This window comes from Ursus arctos, unplaced genomic scaffold (assembly GCF_023065955.2).
Source record: "Ursus arctos isolate Adak ecotype North America unplaced genomic scaffold, UrsArc2.0 scaffold_13, whole genome shotgun sequence".
Classification (NCBI taxonomy): domain Eukaryota; kingdom Metazoa; phylum Chordata; class Mammalia; order Carnivora; family Ursidae; genus Ursus; species Ursus arctos.
The window spans coordinates 257,111-269,493 of record NW_026622797.1 but is presented as its reverse complement, the minus strand read 5'-3'; the positions used below and the strand labels follow the sequence as shown (position 1 = coordinate 269,493).

Below are 12,383 nucleotides of genomic sequence, written 5' to 3'. Positions count from 1 at the left end.
CACTGTTGTTCCCATCACACAAGCCTGCAGCTTACCAAATAAGGGTGTGAGCACTGCAGAATAATTTTCTTAAAAATACAAAAAATTGTATTGGGAGAGAAGGTGAGGCAAGTTAGTATAGGGAGTATTTCCTTATTCCCTCAACCAGTGATACACTGAAACCTAAAAAGCTATTTATCAGAAAAACAAATGAAGATGTATTAACATCTGTTTATACAGCAAGAGAGATTTTTAAAGGATAGCCAAAATAATTTTTCAGAAATGTCTTATTATATATGTGATTTCCATCTTCTTGTATCTTTCCAAAAATAATATGAAGAGGAATTATAGTTTTCTTCATGGTTTGAATTAAAGAGAATATTTGGCTGTTCATCATCATATTATGAGTTTTAAAGGCCACTTCCTAAAATGTTTTCATAAACTCTAGAAGCCATATCATGGTCACAGAGACTACCTCTGGGGCTTATGCAAGCATCTCCTGGGCACTGCTGGACCCTGAAGGTTCAGCGTGTAGCTGCCCGGGCTGCATGTCAGGGCTGAAGGTTCTGTGTGTAGCCGCGTGGGCTGCGTGTCAGGGCTGAAGGTTCTGCGGGGCTGCGTGTCAGGGCTGAAGGTTCTGTGTGTAGCCGCGTGGGCTGCGTGTCAGGGCTGAAGGTTCTGCGGGGCTGCGTGTCAGGGCTGAAGGTTCTGCGGGGCTGCGTGTCAGGGCTGAAGGTTCTGTGTGTAGCCGCGTGGGCTGCGTGTCAGGGCTGAAGGTTCTGCGGGGCTGCGTGTCAGGGCTGAAGGTTCTGTGTGTAGCCGCGTGGGCTGCGTGTCAGGGCTGAAGGTTCTGCACGTAGCTGCGTGGGCTGCGTGTCAGGGCTGAAGGTTTCGCCTGTAGCCACGTGGGCTGCGTGTCAGGGCTCGGCTCCAGAGCTTGCGAGAGGGCAGAGCCATCTTCCATTGCTGGAAAACCAAAGTATGACCCTGAGCTTTTGCTGCAGATAATTTACATGAATGACTCTCTTCGTTTGTGCTCATGTTAATAAGGGTATGAAAATGACAAGATTTTAATATTTCAATACTTTTCTGTATCCATGAGGAAAAATGCCGAATGGTTTTGAAACTAAAATGGAGACAGACCATCCACATTTGTGTCCTGGGCGTGCTCCACTGCTCAGACAGCATGTGTTTAAAACCATAGCACCTTCTGAGTGGTGCTCTCCTGACATCTGTCTCAGGAGACCTGACGTGTGCAGGTGCCTCCAACTCGGGTGCGAAATGCCCTTGTTGAGCAGGGGGAGCCATTGTTCCCAGGTGAGGCCAGTGGTGGCATCAGTAGAAGGGGCGTCACCTCAGGACAGAAGTCTGATTTTTCTTGTTCTCCTGAGAGAGTTTCAAGCAGGTTGATTTCATAAATGTTGTATTTTCAATGAGTCTCCTCATAGAGTGGCCGGAGTGTTCTTTTAAAAAAAAGGCTTTCTTCTTTTTTTTTTTTTTTTTTAAATTTTATTTATTTATTTGACAAAGATAGAGACAGCCAGCGAGAGAGGGAACACAAGCAGGGGGAGTGGGAGAGGAAGAAGCAGGCTCACAGCGGAAGAGCTTGATGTGGGGCTCGATCCTATAACGCCGGGATCACGCCCTGAGCCGAAGGCAGACGCTTAACCGCTGTACCACCCAGGCGCCCCAAAAAAAGGCTTTCTTCTAACAGCACATTTGATTTAGCTTGTTTTCTTAAACAGTAGAAATGTAGAAACAGAAATCACAGATATTTTTCTACGAAATGGGAAGGAAACACAGGGAAGCAGAAAAATTACAGAGATTACCTAAAAAATAGGAGAAAGAATTAAAATTGACCAGGCACGGAGCAGGAAAGTAAATTTCACGACTGGTGTGTTTTATTCTGGGAGCTCACTTACATCCCTGTGTCCCCTCTGTGTTCCTGTGGGTGTGTGTGGGTGTGTGTGCACACAGGTTGTATGCACATATTCAGACGTGTACGTCTGTAAGCTGTAAGCTGCATTCATGTATCTAATCTGTATTCTGTGGATAATAGCACATCTTTCACTTACCTCACAGTGTGTTCTGAGACACGATGTTTCTGACGATGCAAGAAGGGTGTACGTTGGAATGGAGCTTCCTTTCCCCAGACACAGCTCTCGAAGGGCCCTTGAGTTCAGCACATAAGTGCTTATTTATTCTCAACACACTTGCAGCGCCTCTCTTCCCTCTTCCTCACTTAGTGGTGCTCTGCATGTTGTGGCGTGAGTCTTGGACAAACCACAGGCAGGCGTTTGGAATGGCGTTTTCTTCCCCAGAATTGGAGCTGCTTCTTCAGATGAAGCAGAACTGTGTTTTTCTCTCCTCAGTGTCAGGTTTTAGTTATCATAAACGTATCCTCGTTTCAGAGACCTAGGACAGCTAGTTAGCAGTTGGTGTACCTAGAATTTTTTTTTAAATTTTTTAACTTTTTAAAAAATATTTATTTATTTAAGAGAGAGAGTACAAGCAGGGGGGAGAGGGAGAAGCAGGCTCCCCACTGAGCAGGGAGCCTGATGTGGGGCTCTCGATCCCAGGACCCTGGGATCATGACCTGAGCCAAAGGCAGAGGCTTAACCAGCTGAGCCACCCAGGTGCCCCTAGAATTTTTTTTTAACGGTTGTTCAAGAATCAGTAAATAAGTATAGTTATTTCTCAGCTTTACAAGGATGTTTGACTCACCGAACTCTCACAGGTCATCTTAGAAGACTGTCTCACAGCCTGAAGTGAGATGAAGTGATACGTTTCCTGAAAAGAAGTTGCCATGTTTGATTCAGGCCCTCCTTTGCTGGGGCCGTCGTAGTAGAGCTTTCTTATTTCAGCCCCTCTTCGGTATACTCTCGACAGCCTTCATCTTGACACCTGATGTGTACGGATCTAGAAAGTCTCGTCAAGTCCTAGCAGTTTCTGTGGGTGGTAAAAATCAAAGTCCCCAGCTGGAGTCCGGGTGCACAGACGCACATGTGGTGACAAGACAATGGTGTGACTGCCGCTTCTCGACCTGCCTGCCTGACATCGTGGATCGAGAGACATGGCTTCAAAACCTCAATGCTGGTTTTCTTTCCATTTGTAAAAATAATTTGAAGATTTTTCAAATAACTGCGTTACAAACACATTTGAGTCACACGCCTACAGTTGGGTTTCACTGTTTAGAGCCACATTCACTGTATCTTGAGTGCCTTAGGTGGGGTGGCACAACAGTGCCATTTTGCAAGCACAAGATGAGACATTTCATCCATGTACACTTAGAGCGTAATATATTGAGATATTAATGCATTCTACTCTGTTTATATCTGAATGGATTTTTTTTTTTGCTTATTATAAATAGGCTCTTGAAGTTTACCCAGCCAGACTGAAGATTCAGTTTGCAAGTGTGAGTTGTCAGCGTTTTTAATTTTGTTTTCTTTTGGCCAAGAATACTCTACTAAACAGAGAATGCTAATTAAAATATTCATTTAGGGGCGCCTGAGTAGCGCAGTCGTTAAGGCGTCTGCCTTCGGCTCAGGGCGTGGTCCCGGCGTACCGGGATCGAGTCCCACATCAGGCTCCTCCGCTGTGAGCCTGCTTCTTCCTCTCCCACTCCCCCTGCTGTGTTCCCTCTCTCGCTGGCTGTCTCTCTGTCACTCTGTCACATAAATAAATAAAATCTTTAAAAAAAAAAAAATATTCATTTAAATCAAACTGATGAACCTAAAACCTTCACAGGTAAACTTAAGACATAAGATGTATGCATGTTAATTTCGAGACCTCTCACCAGTCATATCCTGACAGTGGACGCAAGCCAGACACGTGTATGGTTTTTCTCACCCGAGCAGTGTGCAAGGGAAGTAATCCTAAGAAAACTCTAAAACCCAGCTATCGAAATATATATTTCCATATAAAAAGCATACAGACTTGCCGCAGTCTTAGGAGTGTCTTAATTCACTCACTTCTGTTTACTGCTGCAAAAACACAAACAGAACCATTACTTACATTGCTTTGTTACGAGGCACGCAGCAACCCTCTGCCAGCAGTGGGTCCTCCAGGTGTCTCTTGAGAAGGTCTCTTATCATTCACAGAAGTGACTTCCTTCCCTGCCCGTCTGCACCTCCTTCTGTGGCCTCAGGTCCCCCGGAAGGATCCTAGGCTTTCCTGTCCATCTGTTCACACAAAATTTTTTACCAAGTTAATGTAATTAGGTTTTTGAAGCTGATGTGTTTTAGATGTGTTGGTAGTTGGTGACCTAGAGATGAGATCGATTGTTTAGGTCTGTAGCTCTTTGAAACATCTCAGCTGCCCAGAGCTCTGGGAGAAGTATAGGGGCCATCCTTTCTGGCACAGTCTTATTGATCCCCAGGAGCAAGGGGGTGTGTGTGGTGGAGAAGAGGAGCTCTGAGCTGATCTGCCTTTTAATTCTGATCAAAATAGATTTCTTTTATTTATTTTTATTTTATTATTTTTAAATTTTTTTAAATAAATTTATTTTAAATTTTTAAAGATTTTATTTATCTGGCAGAGGGAGAGCACAAGCAGGGGGAGCAGCAAAGGGAGAGGGAGAGGGAGAAGCAAGCTCTCCGCTGAGCAGGGAGCTCGATGGGCTCAATCCCAGGAGCCCAGGATCATGACCTGAGCTGAAGGCAGACGCTTCACTGACTGAGCCACCCAGGCGCCCCAAAATAGGTTTCTTTTAAACTGAAATTACTAATGGTGTCTTTTGTGTTAGGTAGTCTCAGCCCTCTTGGGTTATCACCATGTTTAAAAAGCACTTCTTCTAGAGTGAGTTGAACAGTGGAAGAGAACTAATCTGAATGATCCTTCAAAGAAATTCACAACTTCTGGCTTAAGATGATGAAATCTATCAACTGAGAAGTAAATCTCTGTGGGCGCTAGTTAGGAAAAGAACCAGCCTTATAATTAAGGCCATTATGTAGGATCATCAGAGGGTGCCTTGCAGCCTAGCATGACGTAAAATGGCCACAGCCCCAGAATGTGTTCTCTTGCATTGAAGACAAAGACCCTCAGTCTCTGGGGAGGGCTGCAGAGGTGTCACGTCTCTTACATTAATACGCAGACAGGTGTTCAGTACCTTGTTCTCGACAAAATAAATTACTGACTGAATTTAGGATTGAAATTCTCTGATTAAAATAGAGATTTTTGAGGACGTGGTTTTTCAAACTGGTGGTTTTCTGGAATCAATTTTATCATTAGACCTCAAGAGCCAATTTCTTTATTATTGGCGAGTTACTCTTGTCTGTGTAAATGATTTCTTAGCTGTTTTGTGGAAGAATATTGAGTGGTATTCAAACTCTGCCTGTATCCAAACTACCTGGAGAGCATGTTAACAGATTGCTGTACCCCTACTAGGCCTGGGGTGCGGCCTGAGAATTTGCAATTCTTTTTTCTTTTTTTTAAAGATTTCTTTATTTTAGAGGGAGAGAGCACACGCACACAAATGAGCATGAACAGGGGGGAGGGGCAGAGGGAGAGAATATTCAAGCAGACTCCCCACTGAGCGCGAGCCCAGTGTGGGGCTCAGTGCAGGGCTCAATCTCACATCCCATGAAATCACCACCTGAGCTGAAACCAAGAGTTGGATGTCCAACCGACTGAGCCACCCAGGCGCTCCAGGAGTTTGCAATTCTAACCAATTCCCAGATGATACCAAGGCTGGGAGTAGTGGCCACCAGCATGTCACTGTTCAGGACATCTCGTGTTTATTGCTGCCACCACACTGGACTCTCAGTATATCTCATGAATCTCATTCTTTTTGTATTAAACTCTTATGTGTAAGCAAATGAAATGCAAGCTACAATCTTTCCACTGTCCATCCCCACACATTCTGATGGGGACTTGGCCTCTCAGCTGTGTGCATAAATGTTGTATATGCAGTGAAAAAAGGACTAGAAGCTATATTTTAAAATATGGCTATATGTGGGTGGTGGGATCGTAAATGTTTTTATTTTCCTAGGCCTTTTTTTTCCTTAGTTTTTTTTTTTACAATGCGTGACTTTTAGAGTTAGAAAAAGTGTTTTTCAACTACTTGAGCGTGTTTGAAACAACTGTGATAATGGGGCATTCATCACTTACCTTAGATCAGGGCTTGGCAGACTTCTGTATTTTAGGCTTTGGGGGCATCGTGGTCTCTGCTGCAGCAGCCCAGCTCTGCACTTGGACTGCGTGGGGGCCACAGACAGCACAGTGAGTGTGGTGGTGCCATCGTGGTGGCACTTTATTTAGGGACGTTGAAATTGGTATTTCACATGATTTTCTCACATTGTGAAATACTATTTTTAAATTCTTTTGATTTTTTTTTCAATCATTTAAACATGTGAAAACCATTCTTAGTTTATGGGCCTACAAAAACAGGCAGTAAGCTGGATTTGGCCCCTGGGCTATAGTTTGCTGACCCTACAAGATGATGATTTTTCTGAACAGTGTGTGTCTAAGAAGTCGTGGCTGACCTTCATGATGGTTTCGGAATGACAGCTCCATCTTATTAACTGGTGCCACAGATTGTTGTTTGCCAGTTGTTTTCACTATTTTCTTTCTTTCAAGAGAAAAATGGTTTTTTTTCTCTCCAAAGTAAACAATGAAAAAGTTCTTTGATGGAGGAAACACTTCAGCCATCTCAGAAGTGCAAGTGACTTTTGCTGGGTTGTTTCACTTTCGGTGGTGGGAGCTGTATGGCCGAGAATATTAAATGATACTGTGAGAAATGGGGAAAAAATGGAAAAAAGGGAAAAAGAGGAGAGCTTCTTCTTTGAGTCCTTTAATACTGATACCGTTTGGTTCCTGGGTTTTGTTTCTGTAGTAGATGTGTGAGACATTCCGACCTCAGCCGTCCTGGCTCTTGCGGCATGGTGTTGTAGCTTCGTGACCCTGCAGAAATCACAGCAGCTGCCCGTAGCGGGACCTGGCTCAGCCCTGTGACCTGCCTGTGTCTGCAGCTGCCAGCAGGACCCCCGCTTTTCCTCCAGGCTCCCGGGGCCCTGTATTGTGATTTAAGGAAATGAGTAAGGGTTGTGTGTGTTTTTTTTAACTTTAATAATTTAAATGTAAATATAAAACATAGAAATGAAACACTGGAAATTACGTTTTAGGAATTTCTTTTGTTTGATAGTTTTAGGGACATGCTTTCCAAAGCCTGGGGCCCACAGATCCTGCATCCAAGTCTCTAGGTTGTTCAGTGAAGACTCCTGGGCATCATGCTTGGTAAAGCAGGCTTTCTGCATGCAGAACCCAGGAAAATGCATCTTTTACAGTCTCTGCAGTGGATTCTTTTTACACTGAAGTTTGAAAACTGCCGGTCTAGGGGAATAAGAGGGCAAGCTAACAGGGTAAGTTCGTGGTCTTTGCACCAGCATTCCACTGTGGCTGTGTTCTTTCCCACACTCGGAGACAGGACCTTTTAAACATACTCTGAAAAACATTCTTAACAATGCAGGATGCAGCACAAGTAGGAAAAAAGCCCTAGTTTCCCTCAAAACAGAGTCCTTAAAAAAGAATGTTCTCAGTGAAGTACATACATGCTGGCCTTTGAGGGTTTCTTTCTTTCAGCCAGGTAGGTTTGTTCGTGTTTACTTTCTAGTCCTTTACACCTTCAAGCCCAAGGATGTCACAGAAGAGGTTAGTGTCTTCTATTCTTTTACTGTATTTCTACAAGAAGCATGTGATAACTTGCTGGTGCAAAGAATAATGGTAAGTAGACTTTTTTTTTTTTTTTTTTTTAACTAGGGGGAACACCTAATTTGAAATTATTATGGCTGAACCAAGAGCCTGGAATACAAGCCCGGCGCTTGGATGCCCTCCTTGGCTGTTTCGACCTTTCCTCCTCAAGAGAAGAGCTGCAGGCAGTGGAGAACCCCTTCAAGGCGTTGTGCTGCCTCTTGATCTACCTCTTTGTGCAGGTAACCTCAGCTCCTCGTTCTAGGTGCTGCACTGGCTCCTCACTCCTGTCCTTGCCTTTTGTGAGCTGTGGCGCTGTGGGGTCTGGCCCTGGGCCCGTTCCCGTGTCCTCCTGTCCAGTAGCTGCCCCATAAGCGTGAGTCCCTTGCAGCTGTTGAGCTGAAACAGGGATCCCTGGTGGCACACATATTAGACGCTTGTCTGTGTTGGACGTAGAGGCTTGTAATGCATGTAAGTGTAGTAGAGGCATGGGAAACCATGCAGGTTTATGTCTGCTTTCCGAGCACTTTGAACCATGTAGTGCCTCCCTTGGTGCTGTCACTGTCCAGGAAGTTGCTCCTATCGAGGGTCCAGTGTTGTGGTGAGAAGGCCTGGTGGCTTCTGGCCGGCGCCTTCCAACGTCACTGCTCGAGCAGTTGTTTACTGAGCACTTCCCTTCACTCTCCAGTCTAGGACAAGGCAGTGGGTACCTCCTGGGGTTATTGGGGCATTGCATTATGGAAAACATGAGATGTGTTTACGGAAGTGCCCAATAAAATGTCTGCTGGGGTCATCATCATCATGGTCTGTGTCTTCCCTGCCCCATTAAACCAGGGGTTGGAGGCCTCACATGAGGAATGCAGTGCTAGGCCCTGATTGGTAACCCTCAACAAGCTAGGCGGTTCTGTTTCATTAGTTTTACACTTAGGTTATGTGTGAAAATGATAAAGACCCATGAGAGTATTTGTCTTTTTAATAGTTGCCCCTGTGCAGGATAATGTTTGGACACCTCAGTGAAAGAAGGCCCAAATCACTCCCTCTTCCAGTCCCTGTTCCTCGCACTTCCTTTTCTTGGCTGTATTATTTTTAGATGATTTTGTCTCACATTTGTCACAACAACAGTAAAAAAAAAGTCCTTTGCAATCATGTCTGTATTTCTTCAGCCCATCTAGACCTCCTGTCCTCTTGACGCCTTTGAGCTGTCTTGCCTTCTGCTCTGGTCTCTGTATGTGGTGGGTCTGGGGACTCCTTTAGCATAAATGTCCAATTTTCATTTGCCTGGAATAGAGAGCTAGGTGACTGTTTCTCAAACCTGAATTCACTTTATGAATTATTGATTGTCTTCAAGAAACTCACTCTTACCATGGAATTACATTTCAAGGGAGCTTTATACTGATTTTTCTTTTCCTTTTCCAAATTGTTCTTTTCTCTTGGCTCTGCCAATCTATAGCTAGTTCTGCGTTTTGCATTTTGTAAAAATGTAGTATGGCTAAATAACTCTTAGAGATTTTATTGCTTTGTTATTGGTTTCACATGCACCGGCGTAAACTTTAGTTTTTGCTTTACCGTTTTTGAATAGAACATTTTGTTATTGGTACCAGACTTCGCAATATAATTGAATAGAGGATGGATTTTTAAGTGTAAAACTGCCTTTCTTTTGATATCATGTACTAAATATGCAAGCATGTATCAGTTAATATTTTCTGTCCATGGTTCATTAGTGTCCAGATGGCCAAGCTAGGGCCATCATGGGGATTGGGAATGGCGGATAGCCATGAGCTGAGGTTTCTCCTCCAGAGAAGGAAGTGTGTTTTCTTCTTAATACTGTCTGTGTGCATACGAACAGTCACGCCTCGGACACACATTTTGAATTACTCTTTCCAGTAAGAGGGTTGTTGAACCTGTTTGTGTTCATCACTTGTGCTGGTGACTGTCAGTTACGAAAATCCGTGTCCAAACCACAGAACAGTAGCTTCGCATTTCCAGTATCTCTATAAACCCGAAGCAAGAGAAGCATCAGGAGGAAAATTTCCACCTTTACCTTCTTTCTGATAACACTAATGATTACCTTTAAATGAACATCTCTCTATTGTGAGTCAGCATGAGGCAGACATACGATGTTGGTTTTACTTAAAGAGCATATTTTAATTGGAGCTTTTTGAAACTGAAAAACAGTGAATTGACACATCAGTGGCATCTCTGAGATTAAGAAGGAACTGTAATATTATTCACAGGGTTAATTATTCTCTTAGGGTTCCATAAGGCTAAAAAGACAAATTTATAAAAATATTATACTTTTCTGTGGTTAAGCTTAAGTTAGATGTTTTGTTGTGTGACGTGGGTACAGAACCTGTAGAGAAACGAAATGCTCTCATAACCTCCCAGTCAACAACAACACTTTTTATTAACCGCTTCTCTGAGAACATTCTCTGGAAGGGAACGTTTACATCATAGGAAGCGTACAGTTTTTATAATCTCTAGTTGAGCAAATGCTTTAAATAGTAGTATCTGTTCTGTGAAATCCTAAAAAAATCTGGTGTTATTAAGACTCTGGCACCCTCTGTGGTGGTTTAGACCTGTTACCTGCTGGAGTGGATTACCTGTGAAAGCAATGGTACATGAGATAGTTCTCTTTTCTCATAAGTTGGTGCTTTAAAATCAGCCTTCTTCAAAAGTTACTGATGGCAAGAAGTCGAATTACATTCCAACAAAGCCAGTCTAAACGGAGGGAGATGGGGTTTATGGAATAAAAAAACATGTTCTCTGCTCAGTCTTGCTTCTGTAGACTGGAGTCTTTTTTCTTGGATCATCAGTACTACATATCTGTGGACTCTTTTGTTATTCCCTGAAATAGTTACACCTGTAATTTATACCAAGGCAATAAGTACTTCAGAATGGAACAGGGCAGGGTAGTGACAGGGTTGGTGCCTCCCGTGGGGCCGAGATGACGAACGCCAGAAGTACTTGCTTTTCCAGGAGAGGTCAGCGGGTCCTGGCCAGGGAGAGCAGGAGTTCCCAGTGAACTGTCTTTCTGGTTTATGGTGGGGTCATTTTTATCAGGAGTAAACATTAACCACTTTTATCACTGAGGAAGAATCAGAATTCTTACCCATGCATTTGTGGTTGTCATCCTGATTTTTTCTGTTTAAGCCTTTATTTGCCACAGGACATTGTCCTCTATGGAAAGAAGTTCTCGTATTCTTGTGATGGTGGTGGAAACACTGAGCAAGGGAACTGCTGTGCTTTCTCTGGCTGGCAGAATTTGGTGGCTGAGCTGGAAGAGTCACCACCCGGTAACCTGGGGAGGAAGTGTTCCCCTGGAGCAGCCTACTGTCCACGGTGCTCCCAGGCCTTGTCCTCATTCCCATCATTTTCTCGAGACCCAGACTTCCCCCATCTGTCGCTCCAAATCCCCGCCCTCTTAGTTCTTGCTCGCATTTTGGTTGGACCCCTTGATTCCACAGAGGATTGGAGGGGCTCATATGTGGGGGTCCTGGTTTCCATTCAGCTGGGATCTAAGTATGCAAGTATCATCAGGGCTGGTGAAAGTGAAAGTTTATCCAAACCGCCTTGATCACCCCGGCTCACACTACAAACCCCTAAATTGCCAGCTCTGGGAATTGGTGCCCGAAACAGCCGCCTGTGTTGCTCTAGGACTCGGGCTTGGTTGTGGCTCATGGCCCCTCCCAGGCTTTCTAGCGCTCCCCCCCCCTTGCTGCAGAGTGACCAGGGTCCTGTCCAGAGTGGCCCTGGGCATCATGGACTGTGGCTCTGGACAAAGAGGCCCCGCTGACCTCCATCTCTGGCTCGTCCACAGCTCCTGCACACGCCTGTGTTTAGTTGTTGAGTCCACGTGCAGAGTGTGGGGTTTCTCCCAGAGCTAATGCTGCTTCTCTCTCTCTTTCTCCCTTTCAGGTGGACACTCTTTGCCTGGAGGATCTGCATGCTTTTATTGCTCAGGCCTTGTGCCTCCAAGGAAAGTCAACGGTGCAGCTTGTAGACCTACAGGTACTGCCTGACTGATTGATTGTCATGGTTCTGGAGACCCCTGCCTATCGAAGGGTCCGTGCTCTTGCCAGCTTTTTCTTCCGTTGTGCTTTTTAAAGTTTTGGTTGGTGTTTCACAGAAAAGATAAGAAGGTGTATTTAATTAAGGTGTTTTTGTGATGTGCTGTGGCTTCATCTCTCACACAGCAGAGCCCGGGGTCCTGCCGGGTTAGTGACGTTCAGACAGAGCTGTGTACAGATGGCGTCCCGCGTTCCTTGAAAGTGGCCCTCTAGACCTCCGTCTCAGCTGGGTCACGTGCTCACAGGAGCTGCCTCATTCCAGCGCTGAGAAATGTGTCGGTCTTAATCCTGTCTCAGTATTGTGGTAACCTGAGGAGAATAGTCAGTTTGATCCCTTATAAGCCTTGCTAACTTTAGGAAAATAGGACACCTTTTTGTGGTGTTCGTGATTTTGGCCCATACACATTCTGTCCTGCCTGTTTTGTCCGTGGACCTGGTCTCCCAGACGTCAGTGACTGCCCTTTGGGGCTAGGCCACGTCCCACCCGCCCTGTGTCCTCTCCCAGTGCCTTGCTTGTGGAGTGTTGAGTAATGGAGATCACGCAACCGTGTTGCTTTTATTCCGATGTGGCCACTCACGGGCGTTTATTCCTTTAATTTCACGAACGAGCCATTGGCAGCTGACCTGGCTCCTCTCCTCTGTGGCCACACC

General features: G+C 44.8%; 1 protein-coding gene across 13 annotated transcripts in view; it reads left to right on the top strand.

The window, feature by feature from the left end:
* The window catches only part of FAM120B (family with sequence similarity 120B), a 105,378-nt gene that overhangs the window by 29,357 nt on the left and 63,638 nt on the right, over positions 1-12,383 (top strand). For all 13 annotated transcript variants that reach the window (XR_008958892.1, XM_048225877.2, XM_048225876.2 and 10 more), the window contains 2 exons: positions 7,735-7,907; positions 11,581-11,673. Coding sequence is in view for 12 of the 13 variants with exons in the window: in XM_048225877.2 (XP_048081834.1) it covers positions 7,735-7,907; positions 11,581-11,673 (266 nt within the window). In the remaining variant the exon portion in view is untranslated. The remainder of the gene's footprint in view (positions 1-7,734; positions 7,908-11,580; positions 11,674-12,383) is intronic.